The sequence below is a fragment of the Eptesicus fuscus genome, chromosome 15 (assembly GCF_027574615.1).
Source record: "Eptesicus fuscus isolate TK198812 chromosome 15, DD_ASM_mEF_20220401, whole genome shotgun sequence".
Taxonomy (NCBI): Eukaryota; Metazoa; Chordata; class Mammalia; order Chiroptera; family Vespertilionidae; genus Eptesicus; species Eptesicus fuscus.
In genome coordinates this window covers 75,678,825-75,703,603 of record NC_072487.1, presented here as the reverse complement: position 1 = coordinate 75,703,603, position 24,779 = coordinate 75,678,825, and the positions used below count along the sequence as shown (strand labels likewise).

Sequence of the window (24,779 nt, the reverse complement as noted above, 5' to 3'; positions counted from 1 at the left end):
TTGATCTAGATGTCAGTAAAAACAGAAAGGCTGGATTACTTACCCAGATGTTGGCAACTATTTTTCCCAAGAGACTAATAGCACATCCAGTCTTTAAGAAAGGATCACTGAGGTCTGTTAAATTCTCTCAACTACAAAATAATAATTTCATTTACTTTTCCCAATTAAACACAACAACGACATCAGGAAAACTCAGTAACAATAAAAAATTCCTATAGGGATAGCTTTCCAGATAAAGCCTTAACTAAAGCCGTCTGTTGTACCAGAATCTTTTTTTTTTCCTTCAGACTTGAGAGCCAACATTATTTCAAGACAAGCTGGAATAAGTCACTTTAGACCCCCCCTCCCCCAAAAAGAATAATTAAACCAGCCAGGTACTATTAACTGCCCCACACACGAAAACAAAACAGTGTCACAGCTGTGACCTAAACTTTTCCTCCAGCTCTGCAGTTACAAAAGTCCATTCATCTCCTCAGCCTTAGGCATCCATCTGCAAAATGGAGATGATAATGCCTGACACTAACTCGTTACAGATGTAAATGAGAATGTGTTCAGAATTTTGAGCAACTTGGAAAACAAGCCACGTATTAACTGAAGTTGATTTTGGCTGTTCAGATATGAACTTTTAGGGGACAAATAAACCATCTCTCTCCTAATGCTAGATTTTGTGAGCCCACTCCATCTGGGTGGGCCTTCTCTCAGGCCCCAAATCCCAGAGAGGGAAAAGGGACCCAGGTACACCTACTGTGGCAAAAAGGGCAAACAGGCTTTGCCTATATCATTGGGGTTTATGGTTTGAGCTACATATATGATTCTAGGCAGGCCCTCAAATCAAAAAGTGAAAAGAAAAATAGTTTAGACAATTATTGAGGCCTCTGTTTATTTCCCCTTCATTTTAAAAAGAAAAACATTACAACTTCCTGGCACGATAGTAGAAAACCTACTTGTTCTAAAATGAGCTTTACATGTCTATTCCTATTTTAAGCCCTCAATGAAACTGATGGAGAAATGCAAGCAGGATTACATCGCTGAAGTACAATCAGCCTTTTCAGCTGAAAGCAAAGAGCCTGGATGACCAGCCGAAAAGCAGATCAATTTCAGATCCATCTTGAAGCTATCAAATGATAACCACTCATCCTCAATTCACTTTTTCCAGCCGTCACCTTACTGGGACAGAAAAGGAAGACAAGCAACAGGCAAGGGGGGAGGGGAGGGCTTAGATAAGAAAAAGAGCAGAACGGAAAGAAGGCAAAAGTGAACCGCTCTTGGCTCGCAGCTTTTTTGAAGTCACCTAACATGTGGCTACTCCCCCTCCCCCAAATGCTCTGGACTCATTCAAATGCCTTCTTAAATCTGGTGTGATTTCTCTTTACTCCATCGACAGAGCGGGAATGTCTGAGACCTCCTCGCGGTCTGTTTGGTTAGGGCCGGCGAGTGGAAAGATCACTTGGAATTCTGTATCCATAAATGGTAGAGCCGTGCTCCTTTTGTCGTTGCCGGATACCTAACGAAAACCGTATCTTTCACAAACACAGGTCGACCTTTTGGACACATAATTTCCAACTGACGGTGGAAATTCCACACTGTGGGCCGTTCAGGCCCGCAGAGTTCGCTTTCCCAAACTTTTTCGGTCGAAGCCCGCGGCTGGGCCCCCTGGACACCGCCATCCCGACGCGGGCTCTCCAGGGCGAGGAGCGCGCGGGGCCCAGCGCCCGGCCCCCTTCCCCCGGCCCCCGGCCGGCACCGCCAGGGGCTGCCGAGAGAAAGAGCCAGAAAAGGGGGATGGAGAGGAAAGGAAGGGAGGGAAGGAGAGGGAGCGAGGAGGGAGCGCGCAGGCGGGAAAGGCCCAGGAGGCCCGGCTGGCGGCCGCGCGGCGCCGCGCCCCACTCCCGCCGCGGGCCCGGCGCGTACCTTCCAGGTAGCAGCTGGAGGACGAGGAGAGCCCCTTCTTGGACTTGCAGCCCACCAACTTCAAGCAGATCTCCAACATTTTCGTGCCGAGCCCTGAGGGCCAGCGCCCCCTTCTCTTCCGCGGCGCGGCTCAGGCTCGGCTCGTCGCTCTGGCTCCGTGCGCCCTCCCGGGCCCCCGTGGCCCCGCCATGCGGCCTCCCCGCCGCTCCGCGCGCCCGCCCCTGGCCGCGGCCGGGTCTCGGTCTCCGCTCCGGACGCGCCTGTTAACAAAGGGCCCCGAGCCCGGCCCGCGAGGCCCGCCCCCGCCTCCGAACAGCCTTCACTTAACCCCCTCGGCGCCGGACCCGTTCTGGGCGTTGTAAGGCCCAGGCCAACTAGACCATCACCGCGGTCCAAACCAATCCAACTTCTACATCAACAGGATTTCTTAGAAGCAGAGCATCTGAGCACAGGCGATCCTCACACCCCACGGAAGAAACAGGCCGCACCAGCTGCTCCCCTGGGGAGACTGCAGGTGCTCCGCCACTTCGGAAACCAGAAGTTCCCAACCGGCACTGCTAAGGCCCACCGCGCCCCGGCAAACCCCACGTCCCCAGAACGCTGGTGAATAACGCAAATTCCTTTGGAGTTACCAATAATGGTCTCATTTCTATCCAGTGAGCTTACTGTGATTAAGGCTAAACTCAATGGGTGGTTAAGGAATGAATAATCGAGATCTGGAACCCACATAACAGAAGTATGCAACACATTCGTCAAATCCTACATTCAGGCTCGGAGACGGCTGGAACAAGGAAGAGATGTGCGCGTTCACATTCCAACGTAATTTCTGATTATGTGCAAGGGATGTGGTCCCCACAACGAGAACTCCTCAGGCAGGGCCTGCATCCCTGCTTTGCCTCATTTTCTTCCGCAGAGAACTGTTTCCCTTGTCCGGCAGGTGTCACGGCACCATTGTTTAAAACCCAGTTCACTGCTGTGTTGGGCTCAAATCTGTGTATAACTCAGGTCAGGACTGATAAGAGACAATGGCATATCACAAGAATGTGTTACTTGGCATAAAACCAGAAATCCAGGTCAACAGGAAACAATAGGGTCCCCAATCATACCAAATAATTTAATAAAAATCAGATAAATATCAGTAACAATAGAAAACAAAATTTAGTAATAGTATCAAAGCAACAGGCAGAAAAACTAAGTTAGTCCAGTCCTGGCTGGTGTGGTTCAGTTGGTTGGGCATCATCCTGAGCACCACAAGGTTGCTGGTCTGATTCCAGGTCAGAGCACATGCCCAGGTTGTAAGCTCGATCCCTGGTGGAGATCATGCAGGAAGCAGCTGGTCAATGCTACACTCACATAGGTTTCTCTTTCCCTCTTTGTAAAAATAAAAACTATTGTTTAAAAAACACACACACAAAAAACCTAAGTTAGTCCATATCTTAGAGCACATGAATAATAAGCACTAACGTGTATTACCCTAGTCAGGTAGCTCAGCTGGTTAGAGTGTCGTCCTAATATGCCAAGGTTGCAGGTTCGATCCCAGATCAGAGCACATACAAGAATCAACCAATGAATGCAAAAGTAAGTGGAACAACAAATCGATGTTTCTCTCTCTCCCTTCCTCTCTCTCTCAAATCAATATATATATGTATGTACATATATGTATATGTGTGTATATATATGTACATACACACACACACACACACACACACAACTAACATGCACTGAGATCTCACTGTGTGTCAGAATCTGTGAAAAGCATGGTCTGTCCACACTACTACACTGCATTTGCACAACGACCCTGTAAGGAAAACGGTATTATTTCCCCATTCTCGGAGCTCAGTGAGGTCAAGTACTTTGCCAAAGGTCTTACATATGGAAACAGGCAGCGCTGGACTCAACCCAGGTCTACCTGGGCCCAAGGATCAGGCTCCTGACCAGTGAATTAATACACAGCCACACCTGACCAGAAATAGTTTACAAGTAGGTAAAGCTTTGAATATCTGTATCTTTGGTTAGATAACTAAGGTTGGTATATGTTTCAGAGGAAGCCTTAGTTGAGAGATCCTGGCTATGGTGATCAGCCCAGAGACAACGCTGGATTCATTTGCTTTACTTTCCGGCCTACAGGGTAATGACCAAAACATGGGTATCTTCAGTACCCAGGAATGGCTAAGTTAGAAGATCTTCATTTAGGTCTGCCATAAAGAGCACATAAAAATTCAAGATCTGACTGGATGTGACTAGTGCATATCACAGGGGTTCTCAGCAAAGGCATCGATAACTTTATAAATTCTCATCGATGTACAAAACGTTTTTACTGTGACAGAGTGAACCTGCGGTTGGTGCTGTGGTGCCAGGTCAGGCCTCAGGAGCACCTGAGAAGGCCCCGCCACCCGGAGACACAGGGCTACAGGTAACAAGCAGAGTGCCTGTGGGTGCCATCTAGAATCGGGGGACACTCCTCACTGGAGAGCCTTCAGGAAACCACTGCTGACTTGTTGAGTGTTGTCTTAAACCTTTCAACCTCCAAGTGTAAAGTCAAAAATAAAATTCAAAAGGGCGACACCAGTACAAACAAGCTGAAAAATACAATAATCTGTTCTGGTGCCATTCTGGAAAGTTCAAGAGCTTCGGACCAGACTATGATAAAGCCTGTCATTATAGAGCATTTCATATTAAAAGGCTATATATTCAAATTGGCAAGTAATGCCAAGAATTATATACACATTAATGGGCATTTTTGCAATTCTAACCATATCCTTGAATACTATCAGCTAATATAGGCCCAGATATTTGTTTGCATGTTCTATGCTTTATATTGGGATGTAAGTTTATTTTAAAAAAGCTAATGACTATTACTAATATTCTGCTCTTGAGTCTAAAATGACTTTATCCTCTTAAAATGAGTAATGCTTGCCCTAATCAGTTTGGCTCAGTGGATAGAGCGTCGGCCTGCGGACTTAAGGGTCCCTGGTTCGATTCCGGTCAAGGGCATGTGCCTTGGTTGCGGGCACATCCCCAGTAGGGGGTGTGCAGGAGGCAGCTAATCGATGTTTTTCTCTCACCGATGTTTCTAACTCTCTATCCCTCTCCCTTCCTCTCTGTAAAAAAGTCAATAAAATATATTTTTTTAAAATGAGTAATGCTTAACTTACAAACTGTGTCCAAAACTGAATTAGCAACAACGAATATTGAAACTATCACCAAACTGTACACTACCATATCAAACCTGTACTATCCTTTCCAGATCCAGTGTTGATCCTTATGAAACTCACTTGCAAGATACAAAAGGCATTCTGTTACAAGCAAGTAGAGCCTCAATCTTCTTACTATACTGAAGGAAGGCCCAAGGATTCCCTCTAAGCAATCTTAAGCCTCAAGGGCATTAACTTAAAAAAATAAAGAAAACAACAACAACAACAACAAAGAAATGAAAGACTGTGACCTACTTAACTTGTTTGTCACGCTGCGTTCCGTTTGGGAAAGGACAGACACTTACTGTGCACCTAATACGTGCCAGGCACAAGCCTCACAGCAATCCTCTGACACTGTATAATGTAATTTCATTCCACAGGTAAGGAAACTGGGAGAGGAGGGGGAAAGAGGAAATATTCTTGTTCAAATATACAAAGCGAGGAAGTAATCAAGTCCAAAGTCCTTGAATTTTCCAAAATGGCACATAATTTGCAATTTAAGTGAAAAGTGGACAATATGTATAAAGCCAGAGGATGAAACAGAAATTGGAAGAATATGTCTTAAAAGAAAATAGTTCTGGGAATTAGAGCTAACCAGAATATTTTAAGACATATTAAGAAGAGTAAGAAGGAAAGAATAAAGGTCCTATATTAGATTGAAGTATGAACAGAGCTGTGTGTCCAAAGCAGGGTGCAGGGACAACTTACTGAGATCACCGGTGGGACTGCTGACAAGCAGACTGGTCTCCGTTCAGGACTCCGGGATCAGACTGTGCGGAGCGCGCTGCCTCTGAAGGCCCTAGATGAGCTGAGTGGGTACAGTACTGAAGTTTGAAAAACCGCCGTTTTAGAAGAGGAAAGATTTGCTTCTTATTTTCACTGGGAATAGACAAATATCAACAGGTATTTCTACAATTTATTCATTTGAAAGCAATTTCTGAATTTAAGAAAGGTACAACTCTAGAAAGAGTTACCAAAAGGGGACTCTTTTCTGAAGAATATTTTAGGATAAAAAAAATTGAACTTTTTAAAAGTTTGGAGTTCAGTCCTATTTTTAAGGGGTGGGGGAGCAGACAGGGGGTCAAGGGAAGGAGGAAGGAGACAGGACGCCAAGAAGGAGGCAGGGTGTTGAAACTCCACCTGTGAACAGCAGGATGGGGTAGGAGTGTAAGGCAGGTAGGTGAATCTGATGTGGGGGCTGGTTTGGGACCCTTAGGACCAAATAATCCCAGATCTGACTGACCCTTTCACTGTTTCCAGCCCAGCCAATAATTTTAGTGGGAAAGGGCAGACACTTGAAATATGTGCATGCTATTTCACATGCACATGCCAACAAAACCCACTTCCTTTGATTTGATTCTGCAAACACAGTCCAGTGAGAGGCTGCGAGATTCTCTAGCTTTCTGGGTCCACTGTGTGTCCAACTGAAAGAGGATGCCGCTTAGAAAAGCACATCAATCACGCCCATGTTTGCCACTACTGTATAGGACACAATCATCTCTAAGTGTCACACACTGTCAGTGAGATCGCACTATTTACCAGCCAGTGTCACAAAGGCCTGATGACTCTGGACTGGGCACTCACTGTGGTGGTGTGGGCGAGTGGCTTTACCTCTCAGCTCAATGTTCTCAGCTGTAAAATTGGGGTGGGGGTGGTAATAAGAGTAGCTATGTCACAGGGTTATGAAGGTTAGAAATCATGTATGGAAAGTGCTCAATAAACAGGAGCTATTTGTTATTTCCAAATGAGGGCTCTTACTATGTCAGGTGATGGTCTGTGTTCCTGTCTAAGTCTTACTGGGACTAAGTTAAGAGCTAAAATTAACAAATGTGATATGTGAAAATGATTCAGAAAGCACAGTCTGAGGGAGTGAAAGCAGTCTGGAGGTTTTCCCAGGGAAAAGGAAATCAGTTCATTTTGTTAAGGGAAAGAAATATTAGCTACGGGGTAGGAGTAACAACTAAAATCGAAATGCCATAGAGTCTTACTTTTAATCCTAAAGCCAAGGTTTTGCAACTATGCTTTATGGCAAATCACAAACTCCACACCCCACATCTTACCGGGGCCTATTTCAGGCCCAGGACGGGATGTGCAGGCCGCACATATGACTGTCTTCCAAAAACACTGATGGTTTGTGAGTGCCCTGGTTATTCCCAGGGCTACAATTCTCACTGACTATCTTTGAGTAAATCCACTTTCTAGCAAATCTCATTACTGTAAGACTCCATTGTATTTTTATAATTAACATGTTAACATGACTATTAAACAATTTTTCTCCAGGAGGAAACTAATATTATTGATTATTTTTAACTTTTGATATTTTTTAATTTTTATTTTTTTAATCAAAGTAATATATACACATGGATAAAAGACAAATAGTGCTAAAAGTCTTATAATAAAAACAGCAGCCCCTGTTTCTTATTGTCCATGTTTTTGTCTTTATATTCTACTTTCCAAGATAGGCTATCTTCCAAGTCTTCTGTTGAATTTAAAATTTGGCTATAAGGTTTTCGGTATTAAAGAGTTCATTCTTGTTCTGATTGCTACTGTTTTTAACAACATACTCTTGTTTGATGTGTGCAACCTCTCTCTCTGAGGACTAGCAAAGGAAAGTTCTGAATTCTTCTGTTTCCTACATTGTCTTTATTTCCACCAAGTTGCTTTTTTTTCTGTGAATTTGTTTTACCCTTTATCTATCATATTAGAGACTTTTCTCTAATGTGTAGAGAAACGTGGCTGTCCACTTATTATGTACAAGTAAGGAACTAAAAAGCAAGCATGAAATGGGCATGACAACTGGTGGACTTTAATGATGGGAGGTGGTGAGCTATTCACTTAAGGAATCGCCAAATGGGCTTTTCTCTAGGGCCATCCCATTTGGTTTTTCTACCCCCAAAAGAATCTTTACATCTCCCATAGGTTAGGGCCCTGGCTAGCAGGAAATGGGAGAGGGCTGAGAATCTCACTATTGTGTGCAGCCTTTAAAAAAAAATCTCCTCTTGCCCAATAATACCCTGAGTCCAGAGACTTTATAGAGCAATTTCTCAATATAAAATCTCTAGTCTCACGTGGGTGGGAAGGAGAGGTGATCTGGCTGTACAGGGCTGGGGAGGGTGTGGAAAATCTGAACATCCCTTTTACAGACTTTCAATTGATCCCTTTGATTTCAATTACAGGCCCCTCACCCCCTGCTTTCTATGGTACTAATGCCTCTAATTTCTGATTTTCCCCTCGGGTTCTTATAAGCAAACAGGCTCACTTCTAACCAATGTCTCTCTCAGAAGAGGTTGGACTTCATCTTCCTCAGTTCTGCTAAGTCTAGCTTTTGACTGCCATTTTCTAAAAATGAGTTCACTTCTCTTATCCATTTATCCTTTTGAATTCTTTTAGTCCTTATGTATTTTCACTTTTTAAAAAATCTTTTTACTGTAATTTTAGTGCAGCTGGGGAGGGAATAGTGATAAAAAATAGGTCTGCAATCTTTAATAATTTTAAATAAAAATCTACTTTGCCCATTTTATGAATGAGATAGCTGAAGCACAGGCAGGTTAGATAACGTGCACAAGGTCTCACAGCAAGTTAATGGCAGCGTCAGGAATGGAACCCAGATTTCCAAACTCCCTTGTTAGATATTTTTCCATTATATGACACCCACTAGTTACCCATACTTAAGACCAGTTTTAGAATGTGAGAGTGAAAAACATTTTTTTTTAATCCTCACCTGATGATACTAGAGAGAGAGAGGGAGGGAGTAGGGAGAGGGAGAGAGAAAAACAGAGACATCAATGTGAGAGGAAAACACCATTGGTTGCCTCACAAATGCGCCCCCCGGAATCAAACCCCAATCCTAGGTATGTGCCCTGACAGGGAATCAAACCTACAACCCTTTGGTGCACAGGCAATACCCTAACCACTGAGCACACCAGCCCAGCCAGGGCAAGAGAGTGAAAAACTATTTAAAATTTGTTATAAACTATAGGTCTCAAATCTTAACATTGCTGTTGTGAAGAAACAACCAAACCCCGAATTCTTAAATCCAGTTACACAGCTTAAAGTTAAGCTATAAACATATATTACAGAACAAAAATAGTTTGGGATATTCTTATTAAACTCTAAGTACTTGAATTCAACTTTAAGATATTTTGCATGTTTTCATGAATTGTTTTTGTCCCTTTACTTTGGTTAACTTTTTAAAAAATGCCACAGAATTTTATTTTAAATCACAAAAATCTTATTTGTTTGTTTTTAATCTGAATATTAAATAAAGATTAAGATATTTACAAAAGAAACAAAAATAGCAAAGTTGCAATAATCCTAAAGGCCTCTTATTATCTTTGTAAGAGGGTAACCTTAAGTACTTTAAACGATTAAAATACAGACGATTAATAAAGGCACTGGTTATTTATAAGCTATACACTCATTTTCAAACACTGACACTGTTTTTGGCTTTTATGGTTTTGTTAACTTTGAACTGGGAAACCAATGGTTAATCTTTTCCTCTCTTTCTCTAAGACTAAAAGAATCTGCGAAAGCAGCAGACCAGGCCTAGGAGATCACGTTACTCTGGGGGTGGGGAGGAAGGCAGCTGGAGGGGAGTGCAGAGAGAAGGCCCAGAAGGGAAAGAAAACAAGCTGTCTGAACCTCCCCACAGTGCGAGACCCAGCGGGGTCAGGAGGTTCTGGAGGAGCCCTGTTTGCCCAGGTATCTCGGGGGCAGCCGAAAAGGGCGGCACAAGTTCGGATTCCCTCGGCACTTGAGAATCTCGAGCTGGAAACCTAGAAATTAATGCTTGTTTCTTCAAAACATTTAGTACCAATTTTTGTTGTCAAGGTTTTAAACACACAAAGAACAAATGGATCCAGACAGTTTCTTGCCCACACTTACTAGAAATGCCTGCTGTCCTTAGAGAAGCAATGACAACTCTAAACGCTCCTTTTCTCTCTACAGCGACAGATCGGGCATATTAATCCAGAAGTACATATTAACCAGAGAAGAATGGCTGCCGTTAACTGCTCAGTGAGTGGCTGTGGTGACAGCAGGAGGAAACAGCCACTTGAAAAGAAAACTACAAAACCAAGAGTTCTGCTTTCCAAGCCGACCTGGCAGAAGCTGTCCTCTTATTTGCCATCCTTCCTACCAGCTGGTATATAAAAACCTATACTCAGTACAGCAACTCCAAAATCAGATTTAATCACTAAGTTACTTTCAAATTCCCTGAGCAATAATAATTTATGACTACTTCACCATGAAGAACATTCTAGAGTGATTCTAAAGACAATAGTAGAGTAACTCTTTAATAAGGCTTAGGCCAACAACTGCATATCAACTAGTCTTTCTTTAATGAAAAATGAATGAGTATCCCGCACAGACTAGTTACAGGAGCCCTCAAGCCCAACAATGGCCCCCAACATCTGTTCTCTTCTCTTACCCTCAACCTTAGGTTTTAGGCCTTAACCCCTAAGTTTCAGATGGACACATTGCCTCAGAATAAAGAACACATTTCCCAGACTCTCTTACATGGGAGCATTACCACATGACTAAGTTTAACCAATAATATGTGAGTAGAAATGATACTTGAACTTCAGTGTCAGGTTCTTAAAAGGAAAGGGCTCCCTCCCTATGGAAAACAGTATGGAAGGTCCTCAAAAAATTACAAATGGAACTGCCTTATGACTCAGCGATTCCACTTCTGGATATGTATCCAAAGAAACCCAAGACACTGGACTGGTTCAAAAGAATACAGGCACCCTATGTTCATTGCAGTGTTATTTACAGTAGCCAAGATATAGCAACCCAAGTGCCTATCAAGAGACGAGTGGGTAAAAAAAGCTGTGGTACACATATACAATGGAATATTACTCGGCCATAAGAAAGAATGAAATCTTACCAATTATGATAGCATGGATGGACCTAGAGGGTATTATGCTAAGTGAAATAAGTCAGAGAGAGAAAGGCAAATACCACATGATTTCACTTATATGTAAAGTCTAAAGAACAAAATAAGCCAACAAACAAAACTGAAACAGACTCACAGACACAAAGAAGGAGGAGGGAGTTGGGGGGCCGTGTGAAAAGGTAGAGGAATTAAGAACTACAAATTGGGAGGTACAGAATAGTCACAGGGATGCAAAGTACAGCACAGGAAATATAGTCAATAATATTGTAATAACTATGTATGGTGCTAGGGTGGGTATTGGAAATATCAGGGAGAACTCTTTGTAAAGCTATGACTGTATTAAACACCATGCTGTACACCTGAAACTAATATAAAACAATATTGAATGTAAACTCTAATTGAAAACTAAAATTTTAAATTAAAAAAAAAAGGAATGGGATCCCTCTCCTCTTTTCTACTTCCCACTGCCTGCAAGGGGTCAGGACACTGGAATGGCCCTTTGGATCCTGAAGCAGAACTGCATTTTAAAGAATAACAAGATATAAGGTGTTTCACCCTGTGGAGTCCCCCCACACATCCAGGTTGGCTAATGTCAGCCTGTCATAGGAGACAGAAATAAACATCTAGCTTGTTTAAATCACTGGCAATCAGCATCTGTATTATCACCATTTAGTCTTAATAGTCATAATATTAAAAGACCAGTCCTGCTGAAACCGGTTTGGCTCAGTGGATAGAGCGTCCGTCTGCGGACTGGAGGGTCCCGGGTTCAATTCCGGTCAGGGGCATGTACCTTGGTTGCGGGCACATCCCCAGTAGGGGGTGTGCAGAAGGCAGCTGGTCGATGTTTCTCTCTCATTGATGTTTCTAACTCTCTATCCTTGTCCCTTCCTCTCTGTAAAAAATCAATAAAGTATATTAAAAAAAAAAAAGACCAGTCCTAACTCGCAACAAATATAAGAATTCTCCAAATCTACTATTTCTATTCTTTATCTATGAAAAACTGTTAATTGTAGAACAAGCATATGAAACCGTTCTATAAGCTTTAGAAAATGACAAAATGGTTTAAATAACCCATGTGAAACACATAGCCCAGTGTCCAACTCACAACATGCAAATAGTACAAATTAATTATTCTTACTATTGCCCCTTCCCCTTTCCACAGTCTCCGGTGCTGATGTGAGGAAAATTAAAAACCCATGTGTTCTATAACGTACCTGGTAGAGAGAGAACTCTTACCACTCAATAATAAGACAGTACACAAACCAATTTAAAATTTCTGAATTGACATCTCACCAAGTAAGAAATATGAATGGCTAACAAGCACATAAAAAATTGTTCAGCATGTTAGTTATTCAAGAAATAGAAACTAAACCACAGTGCGATGCCACTTCACAGCCACATGGATAACTATAATTTAAAAAGACAGATAAAACCATGTGTTGGTGAGAATGTGGAGAGCTTACTACCAGACCCAGCAGTTCCACTGCTAGGAATCTACCCTAGAGGAATGAAAACATGGACCATCCTATATAACAAAAGGCTAATATGCAGCTCTCTCGGGTCCTCGTTTCCAAGATGGCCAAGAAAAGAAGGAATAACGGTCGTGCCAAAAAAGGCCGAGGCCGTGTGCAGCCTATTCGTTACACCAACTGCGCCCGGTGCGTGCCCAAGGACAAGGCCATTAAGAGGTTTGTCATTCGAAACATAGGAGAGGCCGCGGCCGTCAGGGACATCTCCGAAGCGAGTGTCTTCGACGCCTATGTGCTTCCCAAGCTGCATGTGAAGCTGCATTCCTGTGTGAGCTGTGCCATTCACAGCAGAGAAGCCCGGAAGGACTGAACACCCCCACCCCGATTTAGGCCTGCGGGTGCTGCCCCACGACCTCCACCAAAGCCCATGTAAGGAGCTAAGTCTTTAAAGAGTGATGAAAAGTTCTCTGGGGGAAAATAAATGGAAATTGTACTTCAAAAAAAAAAAAAAAAGGCTAATATGCAATTCGACTGAATGGTGGAACGACCAGTCGCTATGACGTGCGCTGACCACCAGGGGGCAGATGCTTAATACAGGAGCTGCTCTCTGGTGGTCAGTGCGCTCCCACAGGGAGAGTGCCGCTCAGCCAGAAGCCGGGCTCATGAGTGGCGAGTGTAGCGGCGGTGGCAGTAGCCTCTCCCGCCTCCACAGCAGCGCTAAGGATGTCCAACTGCCAGCTTAGGACATCCCCCGAGGGCCCCCGGACTGTGAGAGGGTGCAGGCTGGGCTGATGGACCCCCGCCCGAGTGCACAAATTCCGTGCACCCGGCCTCTAGTTATTCATAAGGACCAAAAATTGGAAATAATACAAATGTCCATCAATTGGCGAATGAATAAACAAAATGTATTTCCAAAGAATGGAATAATATTCAACAATAAAAAGGAACAAAGTACTGACATGTGCTGTTAACAATATAGATAAACCTCAAAAACATGCTGTGAAGTGAAAGAAGCCAGTTACAAAAGAGCACATATTGTATGATTCCACTCATACGAAATGTGCAGAAAAGGCAAATCTATAAAGATGGACAGTAGATGAGTGGCTACCTGGGGTTGGGGGTGGGATCGACTGCAAAGGGGATCTTTATTAGAGGACAGAATTGTCCTAGAACTGGATAGTGGTGACCTGCTAAAGAAATGAAAATCAGCCCTGGCCGGGGCCCAATCAATTGGAACATCATCCGGTGCACCAAAATGCTGCGGGTTCAATTGCAGGTCAGGGCACACGCCTAGGCTGTGGATTCGATCCCCAGTCAGGGGTACAGGAGGCAACCGATCGATATTTCTCTCTCACATCGATGTCTCTCTCCCTCTTCCTCTCCTCTCTCTGAAATCAATAAAAATATTAAAAAGAAAACGAAAAGACAATCAGAGGGGGAAAAAGGAGAGAAAAACAGAGGGATAAAAGGAAAAGGCACCAACTCTTATCTCTGATGCAGTGTTTGAATTTGAGAATAGTCCATGGCTCCTGGCAACAGAGATTTGCACCTGGAATCACAAATGCACTCGTCCTGGGAGTAGAAGAATATCCTGTGTTATTTTATTGCCAAAATATGCCTGTGGAAAATGCCTGAAATAACTGTCAAACACAAAAAATAAAGGTCTTGGCAACAAAGATTTAAATGTTATCAAGCATGCTATTGAATGCTGTGTATTCACCACCATACTTAGTAAATACGGAATTAAAGTGTGTAAAGCACTCAGAACTGTTTCTGACATAGTTAAGAGTAATGTACGTGGCTTGCTATTATTGTCATCATACTGCACTCCAAGTGAAAAGTGTTCACTGATTCATTGATCCATTCACTCATTAAGTTTCTACTAAACATCTACTATGTGTCAGGTTATATGATGTGCACAAAGAGTGGTCACGGTCTCCAGGTGAAGGGAGCTTACAGCCAGGAAGGAAGAGGCAGTAAACAAAGTGTCACTTTAATTAATGTATGATTTATAAACTAAGTTCTCCAAAGACAAGAATAAATCCTATGACAATATAACGAAATGAAAGTTTATGTTAAAAAGTTCTTAATGAGTTGCATATATGCTTTATAAATTCCTATTTTTTAAAAGGTTCTCTCATTAAAATTTGTTATATTTTTATTATTTAAAAATATATATTTTATTTATTTTTTACAGAGAGAGATAGAGAGTTAGAAACATCCATGAGAGAGAAACATCGATCAGCTGCCTCCTGTACACCCCCTATTGGGGATGTGCCCGCAACCAAGGTACATGCTCTTGACTGGAATCGAACCCGGGACCCTTCAGTCTGCAGGCTGATGCTCTATCCACTGAGCCAAACCGGCCAGGGCTCGTTAAAATTTTTTAAATAAAAATACAAGCTTGTTTTAGAAAAGTCAGAGTAGAGACTACTAATACCTTATTTTTGTATTTTCATCCAGTTTTTTTCTGAATTTAATTTTAATATTGTCATCATACCTGAAATAAAAATGAACTAGTATATTCCATTTGAAAATATATTAATTATATAATTAGCCCAGCCCTGGCTTTTTGTTAAAAATTTTTCATGTTAAAAAAAATTTTTTTTTCATGTTTACAAAGTGAAAAGTACTCATTCCCTAATTTATCTGTTTTGTCAGTGAAGATTTCTGCATGAGTCCCTTAAAGGGGGATATACCTAAACAACAAAGGAATTTGGTCAATTTTGCAAAATAAAGGTACCAAATTAAATCAGTAAGGTACTGAATAAGAATCAATCTATAATATCTAGATCCAACACTATTCATAAATGCAATAACTTAAACAGAATTTTTGAATCTGCTGTGCTCATGCATGGATGATATCGTTGGGAACACATTTTTAAAAATAAAGGCAAAGGAACAGCTACAAGGAACAGACTATTCTGAAACCATTTCCAGGAACAGGGTTTGTTTAAACAAAACGTATTAAGTGAAACCAGCTGCATTAAGGGTTGGTGCCATCTGAGGTGGAATTCTAAAACCACCCACTTCATAATAAGAAATTCTCAGTGGCCAGCTAGCTGTAGAACAGCGCGGCAATGAGCAGTGCCTCAGTGAACCAAAGGCCTGCGTGCAAAGCAGGTGCTCGGGAGAAAGCCTGGTGCCTCCTCGCTAGTCCAACTAGCTTTAAGCTTCAAGCCACTCTTCAAAGTGTTTAAGAAATGTGAAGGGAGTTACTTTATTTCTTTTTTTTTAATTGATTTTTAAAATATACTTTTATTGATTTCAGAGAGAAAGGGAGAGGGAGAAATAGAAACATCAATGATGAGACAGAATCACTGATTGGCTGCCTCCTGCACGCCCCCTACTGGGGATCAAGCTCGCAACCCGAGCATGTGTCCTTGACTGCAATGGAAACCCAGGACCCTTCGGTCTGCAGGCTGACACTCTATCCACTGAGCCAAACAGGCTAGGGCTTTTTATTGATTTTTTGAGAGAAAGGGAGAGGAAGAGAGAAAGAGAAACATCGATGTGAGAGTGTAACATCAATCTTCTGCCTCCTGCATGCTCATACCAAGGATGGAGCCCGCAACCTGAGCATGTGCCCTGACTGGGAATTGAACCAGCAACTTTGGGTGCTCTGGACGACAACCAACCAACTGAGCCACAGCAGCCAGGGTGGGAGTTACTTTTTTGAGGGTACCAGGAAAAAGGGGCCTGAAGTCAGGAATAATCAGCATATTCTGCCAGAGGGTCACCTGATGATGCTTCATACAAACTAATGGTCTAAATTCTAAACTTCACTAATTAAAATATGCTCTAGGGAACTCTAAAATGTACACTTTTTTCCTTTCTGAAAACTAAAAACATCTCAAGAAAAAACAGAGCCTGCCTTAGCTGGTTTGGCTTAGTGGATAGAGCGTCGGCCTGAGGACTGAAGGGTCCCGGGTTTGATTCCCATCAAGGGTGCATGCCCGAGTTGCAGGCTAGATCCCCAGTAGGGGGCATGCAGGAGGCAGCCGAACAATGATTCTCTCTCATCATTGATGTTTCTCTCTCCTTCTCTCCCTCTATAATCAATAAAAATATATTTTTTTAAATAGAGCCCTAATCGTAACTAAGTTTTCATTATTTAAAATCATTTTCCTTAACTTACAAGAAAAGCCTGCTTGCTTCTTTGAAGACTTCCTAGTGGCAACATATCCGGGACCCTTGGTGAAGTCATGTGACCTAGTCAGGAACAATCACCCATTTTGAAAATATTTCCCAATGATCACCAGCACTGCCAGTAGGACTGTAATCAAAACAATACAATTGAGAAACTCGGCCATTAATCATTTTATTTTGGAAACCAATTAGGGGATGATGAAAAAAGAAAAAACAGTGATTCATTTATTTTGATGAAATCTGGCCTTCAAACGATAGAACAGGCCAGGAAATACACTTATTTTTATATTCTAAGGTATCTTAAACTTAAGCCTTAAAAAAAAAATCTTTCCAAGCTCACTAAATGAACAAAATAAATCAGCTAGTTTAAAAACTTGAAAAAAAAGAACTTGACTATGACATATTCTAACTTTTGGATGTAAGCTTGCAGGTAAAAAAAAAAAAAAAAGACTGAAGGGCAGTTACATACTTTTCGGTTTGAAGCACCTAAATCAACAAAATAGCAATGTACCATGATCCAATGTCACCTGTAGGATAATGATGGCTTAGTTTTCAAACATCACTCATTAGCTGGGTTTACCTGCCTCTTTTAAGAGCAGGCAAAGCCCAGTACTAAAATTCAAGTCAAAAAGTACATTTCACAATACAGCTTCTATGAACTCAACTTATTTCTCAGAAGAAATAGTCTGAAACTTCTAAATTGCATGGAGAGGATAATAACAATGTCCTGAAGGGTACAAAGGACATTCCATTTACAGGAAATTCCAATTAGTCTGGATACTAGTTAATAATTAGAGCTTTACAATGCTTATGGAGAGCATTTCCACCCAGGAAGTAGGCCTGGGTGTTCACTTCTGAGGTAAGCCCTACATTTTCACCAGAAAATGTCATTGCTTGCCCTAGCTGGTTTGGCTCAGTGGATAGAGCATCAGCCAGCGAACTAAAGGGTCCCAGGTTTGATTCTGGCCAAGGGCACCTGCCCAGGTTGTGAGCTCAATCTCCAGTAGGGGGCATGCAAGGGGCAGCCAATCAATGATTCTCTCTCGTTGATGTTACTGTCTCACTCTCCCTCTTCCTTCCTCTCTGAAATCAATAAAAATATATTTTTTTAAATGACAAATTCTCAAAAAAAGAAAAGAAAACACCATTGCTTAAGCTGAGTCTTGACAGCCTTTGGGAATTTGCAAGTCAAGGTGTATCTTTCTGGTCCCCAGTTTTATTACCAGAACAAACCTGTATGAACTGGCAAAGTAAAGGATACAATCTCTGAAGCAGGTGTGCTGATTGCCCAGCTACCTGGCTCACATGGGGCAGGCAACCACAAGCTCTACCTCATCTTGTCAGTTCTCTGCAGGTTACATTAAGGAGGCCAAAAAGATACACCATCATTTTAATAATTTCAACTTCACAGGAGTCTTTAGCTCTATGATGAACTTCATAGGCAATCTAGTTCATCCTAAATTCTTTGATGGTTCCTGTTTAAAATGTTACTGAGACTCGGGGAATTTTGAATATGGATCCCATGTTATATAATGTTATTGGGCTGATGTTCATTTTCTTATGCGCGCTAACAGTGCTGTGGTGGTGTAAGAGAATGTCCCTGTTCTTGGCTGCTGTGAGCCTACAGCCAATTTCTAGGAGGTTTGGCAGAAGGAAAGTATTTGTACGTAAAGTGTAGAAGTGTTAAAAGTTGATGAATCTAGATGAGGGATATACTGATGATTCTTTGCACTGTTTTTTCAACCTTTTATACGTTTAAAATTTTTCATTAACAAATAAAGGAAAGAAAATAATAATGAGTGCTCTTGACAAGTACAATCTCTCTTTCTCAATATCCTCAGGGAATGAAATTCCACGACTTCTCATGAAGCCAACACGGCTGCGCAGCATCTTTAAGGACAGCGGAGAGTCACAAAGGCTCTGACAGGCCCTTCGCTCTTAAAGAGCTGTAGTCAGTATCTCCTCACAGCCGCTCAGAGACCCAGGAGGTGGGTGTGTGCGGCCACCGTTGGTATTCGGGAGAGTCAGAGCCAGAGCGTGAGGTAGGGTGAAGCCAGGATTTAACCTGGGTACACAAACTCTGGAGCCCACAGTCTTTACATGACCAGTCTTTAAACCTGGGTCAGGACTCATTCTTGGTCATGACATCCACTAGTAAGTCACTGCAAGCATTTTCCAAAAAGGAATTAAAATAGAAAACATCACTATGCTCCATAATAAGGCTATGTGTTAATTCATAGGCTTTTTTCAGACTTTCTTTACACACACACACACACACACACACACACACACACACATACACGGGTCACAGTAGAGTATATACTCATGCACGTCACAACGTGTTAAAGCCATTCTGAATTATTCTATATTGCCTCCTCCTCTTTCATTTCCTGCCCAGAAGCCTCACTATTTAGTAGGAGACTACAGAGAAAAAAAGCAAAAAAAAAAAAAGCAATAAGCAATACAGATTTAGATGGTTAAGGGGGAAATTCCACTGGGAATTCTCTAATCTCAAAATAATGTACTTTTGGTACACACTAACAGATAATAATGAAGCTGGCAAATCTGCTAATATAAGACATTTTCAAGTAAGAATCTGGATAATCCCCTTGATGTTTGTTTTAGTGAGATGTTATCTGTAATTCTATTAAAAGATATCAATTTAAAAATCAGGCTGAAATAGTATATATGGTCAATGGTTAAAATTACATGAAAAGGTTCTTCTCTGGTTATTCTTCTCCACTGAAAATCCCGTGCATGTAAATATGACTGCAGGCCAAGAAAGACCAGGAAAAGCCATAGTGACATTTTTTGAGAAGTCTAAAAGCAGCTGGGGGGTGGCAACGTGGATGGCAAGTGAACGCTGGAGAATTATTTTAATGAGTGCCCCCAAACCAAGCACCTAACTGTATGTCCTATTTCAAAAGGTTAAATAGGAAGAGTGAAGGAAAACCATCATTCCACATGTGTTTAAGGTCCGCCATTAAAGAGGGTTTTCTGTGAATTAATCTTCATATTACCAAATGAAATCATAGGAAGAAAGTACTATGTCTTTAAAACCACAGCTATTTTTCATTCCAAGTTTCTGTTTGAGGCCATTACTGCTCCCCTGGGACTGCGTTGACTCACTGCATCTTCAGAATGACGCAAGTGAGCTTCTCTGCACAACTTCAAAACAGACTGTGACTATGTCCAGGCAAAGGCTGCCTTCGAAGCCCAAAGATCAGCCAGGTGCCCATTCACAGAATCACAGGACCAGGAGGTAACGCGAATGTCCTCACCTTTGATTTCATCATGATCTGCTCGCTTTTTCCAACTGGTAATATAGGTTGACCATTTTTTCACAATCTTTTCTTAACTTGCTCATCTCTTTAGGACTGCATATCCACCTTCTCTGCCAACTCAGAGTCCAACCTACCTTCTGGACTTACTTGGTCGTGTAAGTAAGTAAGAAATCGAGTTCAAATTTCTCCAGTGCTGAATATCCCACACTCTGGAGTTCCCTCCTCTAATCTTTTTATTGAAAAAAGGGAAATCTCCCTATGGGGATTGGGAAAATGATTTCAATGACCCATGTTCTCCTCCCCCACTTTCAGAAATAATTCAGCATTTCTCCCAGTCCTAATAAAGACAACACCCAATGGCTCACCCAATCAGTCCCCCTGTGCACCCACCAAAGATGTGAGCATGGGTGGATAACTGATGGACGGGCAAAGGCGGACCATCCACCCATCATTCAAAGTGAACAGCATCAGCCCATGGCATGTGCCAGGCTCAATGCAGGCACTGCAGACAGAGCAGACTGACCAAGACAGACAGCCCTTCCCTGCTGTCTGGTGGAGCAGGGAGGCTTTAAACACCTGCCACACTTACAGACCTCACCGTAACCATAAAGAGTGCCAGCAGGAATGAATACAGACCAAGGATGAATCCTGACCAAGACTGGAAAGGTCTCTGTGAGAGTGACATGTAAGATGAGGCATGGAGGATGAGGCCCTGTCCGCCAAGGAGAGGACAGCATGAGATATGGGAAGTGGAGGGAACCAGTCACCTAAGAATGGCAGGTGAGGTCTAAAGCGAGGAAGTATTGACAGGGAGTGAGCAAAATTCCAAAATGGAAGCTACAGGGTTTCCTTCGGGGATGAGTCAGATACAGAGAACCCCAGACCACCACCAACATGATAAAAGCAAATAAAGTTATACGGCCCCGCATGACCTGAGACCGGGTAACTTCAGTGTTACCTGATCCACTGCTTTTCCAAAAGGCCCCACAGCTTCCCTCCTACCCGGTAAAAGGGACAACCGAAAGCCGGAGGATGAGCCAACATAACCTGTGTGTGCTCTCTTCAAAGCAGCTTACATTTGCTGCTGGTCACTTCCACAGTGTTCCTTCTGAGAACACTGACGTGATAAAAGGCACCCGTGGTGCCAGGACGCAGAGTGGGCTCTATTAATACAAAAAGCGGAGCCGCTGGAAAAGATAAAACCTCTAGCCAACAAGCTAAATGTCAGTTTGCCAGAAGTATCTCTCAAGATCAAGTGCAACTTCACCTTATTTCTATTTTATCTTTACCAAGCAAGACATTAGCCACCTAAAAGCATCAAGAGTATGACACTGTTTTAAACCCAAAGTAACCTGGCTGGTGGCTCAGGATTGGAGCGCTGTCCCATGCACCAAAAGGCTGCAGGTTCCATTCCCGGTCAGGGCACATACCTAAGTTTTAGGTTCGATCTCAGGTCAGAGCGTGTATGGGAGACAACTGACCCATGTCTGTCTGTCTGTCTGTCTCAAAAAAAAAAAAAAAATCAATAAAACATATCCGTAGGTGAGGATTTAAAAAACACAAAGTAACTCCCCACATAATATTACTCAGATGGTATATATATTGTTTTTCTTGAAGTGGCCATGTTTGCCTAGTTGAGGCAGTTAATTGTCAAATGCACCGCCTCATATCCACTTCTCCATATAAATGTATGAGCTGCCCTTCCCCAAGCATAAAAGGTTAAACAGTGTAAGGGCCTTTCAGGACTTACTGTAAGGGACTAAAGTCTTTAATATGTCTCGAGACTTTACAGACTTTGTTTCAGAGGTGAAACTGACTGCACTAGGCTATAAGCCAGCCAGCTCTAACAAAGTAAAATGGTGGAGGACAGCAAAGAGCAAAGAAGGATGGAATTTTTATAGTAAACAACTTTGCCGTTATGAATAATGGCCGTTACCAAACTGTGCTGCTGCTTTCCCAGTATCTCTCTCTCTCCCTCTGTTGCTCTCTGTTACCATAACTACCATTTGAATCATCTTAACAAACTGCATACATATCTCCAGTGCTGTTACTGCCACTCCATCACTCCAGATCCGCTTTCATTCATCTGGTAGCTGCTTAGGCCAAAGGCCGTTATCACAGGACACCGGGGGCTGTTTCTTGAACAAGTATTAGAAATCAAGTCTTACATTTGTTTTATAAAAGTCACAGTTCTCATCAATATATGATATTCTTAAATCTTGCTTAATCATAATTCTCAATTAACTAGAAAGTTTTTTTCCCTATTTACCATAAACCTTTTTTCTTTGAGAAAATAACAAATTTCCAAAATGCAAGAAACTTTAAAAAAAATTCTAAATAAGCTCTAGGCAATACTTAGGAGTTGATCTATGCTTGACTTAATGGCCTGTTTTCTTAATCTGCAGTAATCCACCATCATGAGAGGTATTAAAATAATGACTGGGTTTCTGGAACAAGGTGGTAGACTGAGCACATGTGCTATTCCCTCTCCTTCCTGCAACCCTTTCAATCACAATAAAGGAATAAAAAGTCTAAACCCAGGGCTAGTGAAGGAAAGAGAAAGGAGGCTGTCATCGGACAAGAAATTTCAACAAATGTTTGGAATCTGGAGGTGGAGGGGCAGCACTGCCTGGGGAAATGCACTGAGGAGAGTCTTGAAAGAGCAGCGATAGAGGGAGCCCTCTGCCAGGAATGGAGGGTGCGAGGGAGACACGGGTGAGAACTGAGGAGTATAAATTGTATATGAAATGGCAGACAACCAAAACACACACCTGACCCATCTCTCCACACCCCGACATTTACCGCGGTAAGGAGGGACCGTTCCTGCAGAAAGACAGCGAGTCTGGAAAACACCAATGCAGCATGTTGCTGCCCCGATGTAAAAGCCTGAGAGAGGGTGTCTTGATTCCCCTACTCATTAATCCAGAAATGCAGCAATCTATAATCCACCCACGTACACAGAACTCCCAATCAGCCTTCCTATTCCCACTTTCTTAAATATGATGGACAACCAGGATCACCAGACTTTGGAGGAAAGCCTCGAGCATCACAAAAAATGACCAAGACAAACAGATTCCCCCTGAAGGAAACAGATAATCCAGGAAACTAAATACAATTAAAAAAGAGAGAGACTCCACCCACAACTTCCCCTAATTCACAGCCTCAGAGACACTCATAAAGATTATCTGTTCCAGAAATCAACAATGTGGTTTGATATGAAAAGTATATTTTAAATAAGAGATTCAGTAGTTAAAATATGACTGCCAAAGAAAAATTAATAAAAAATGAATGAGAAATAGTTAAGAAAAGCCTTCAGAACCTGTCTCTCTTTCCTGCACCCACTACTCCTTTCAACAGTCATATTTTGGGTAGGGTGAAAATCGGCCTCATTAACTCTGGCTCTTCATATGCCCAAATGTTCTCTCATTTCCCCCCACCAAATACCACTCCCATATTTCTCCCTGACCAATCACCATTGTAAGGAGCAATCTCTCTCTCCTCTCAACCACTGTCATTCTTCTTGCCTATATTATTAATGTGAACCAAATAATGCCTAACACTTGAATTGAATGTTTGGGTGTTTCATCTTCTTGATTTGATTCCTGAAAATGAGTATCATGTTTGACTCTTCCATAGCTCTAGCACAATGCCTTGTCTGAATAAGCAATAAAAACCTGCAAATGAATCAATGAACATATACAGGAGTGAAAATTCTTAAGGGAAATTAGTATGATATTTCTTCTCCCTCCAAAGGTGCACAAGGGTCACTCAGCCTGATAATAGTTTAGTTATTCTGATAAAATAACCTAAATCCAGCCAGTCACAGCAGTAACTGCTTGGAGGTATCCATTTCAAATCAGTAAAGCAGGTACGCTGTGCATCAAGAGTTCCACAAAAATGTTAAAATTGTACTTCCTATTGTAATTATCAGGCAACATATGTTTAAAACATTTGTGAAGAAGTATCTATGATGTTCTTTTTACAGGTGTATTTTTCCCTGTTAAGCATACAAGCTTATGAACGACAATATCTAGACCATTTAAAAAATATAGTATAAGTTAATATACAATGAATATGTCATAGAGCTTAAGAAAGAACAAATGTTTCTATATTCTGACATCTGCATAACTTATTGAGCCAATAGAATGAAAGGACTCGATTTCCTTATTTGTCCCCCAAACCTCGAAGCACAATTGTATAGAATATAAATTGGCACTCTAGCTGCCTCTACTCAATTCCATGTCTAAAACTCAGTGTGGACCTATAATCTTTTGTTCCTTTTTTTAAGAGTGCCACCACGTGGTGAATGTTTTTAGTACACTTTCAACATAGATACCAAGGCATGTGTTATACAGCATCATCCCTTCTTGGTGATTTCGCTCTCTGTAATTTCAGTTACCTGTGGTCAACCACTGTCTGAAAATATTAAATGGAAAATTCCAGAAATAAACAATTCTTAAGTTTTAAACTGTGCACCATTCTGAGTAGCGTGATGAAATCTCAAGCCCTCCCGCTTCATCCTGCCCTGAGATGTGAATCATCCCTTTGTCCAGCATCTCTACGCTCTATACACGGCCTGCCCATCAGTCACTTAGTAGCCATCTAGGTTATCAGATCAACTGTTGAGGAACTGCAGTGCCCGTGTTCAAGTCACTCTTATTTTACTTACCAATGACCCCAAAGTACAGGAGTTGCTGGCGATCCAGATATGCCAATGAGAAGTTATAAAGTGCTTGCATTAAGTGAAAAGGTAAAAGTTCTCAACTTAAGAGTATTGCACAGAATGGTGGCCACAATTAATTTTGTCGTTCCTTGTTAATGAATATTTAATTGCTCTGAGTTAGGTTTTCACAGAGGTGCTCATTTAATTCTCCCA

General features: G+C 41.9%; 1 protein-coding gene and 1 pseudogene across 3 annotated transcripts in view; one reads left to right on the top strand and one right to left on the bottom strand.

The window, feature by feature from the left end:
- Window positions 1-24,779, bottom strand: part of ABL1 (ABL proto-oncogene 1, non-receptor tyrosine kinase) — a 95,636-nt gene that overhangs the window by 41,587 nt on the left and 29,270 nt on the right. The window contains exon 1 of one of the 3 annotated variants that reach the window (XM_028127074.2): window positions 1,912-2,155. The exons of the other annotated variants lie outside the window; for them this stretch is intronic. Coding sequence (XP_027982875.2) covers window positions 1,912-1,990 — 79 coding nt within the window. The 5' untranslated portion in view covers window positions 1,991-2,155. Of the gene's footprint in view, window positions 1-1,911; window positions 2,156-24,779 lie in introns of those variants that run through there. 3 annotated transcript variants of the gene reach the window in all.
- LOC103296015 (40S ribosomal protein S26-like) lies at window positions 12,564-12,969 on the top strand (annotated as a pseudogene).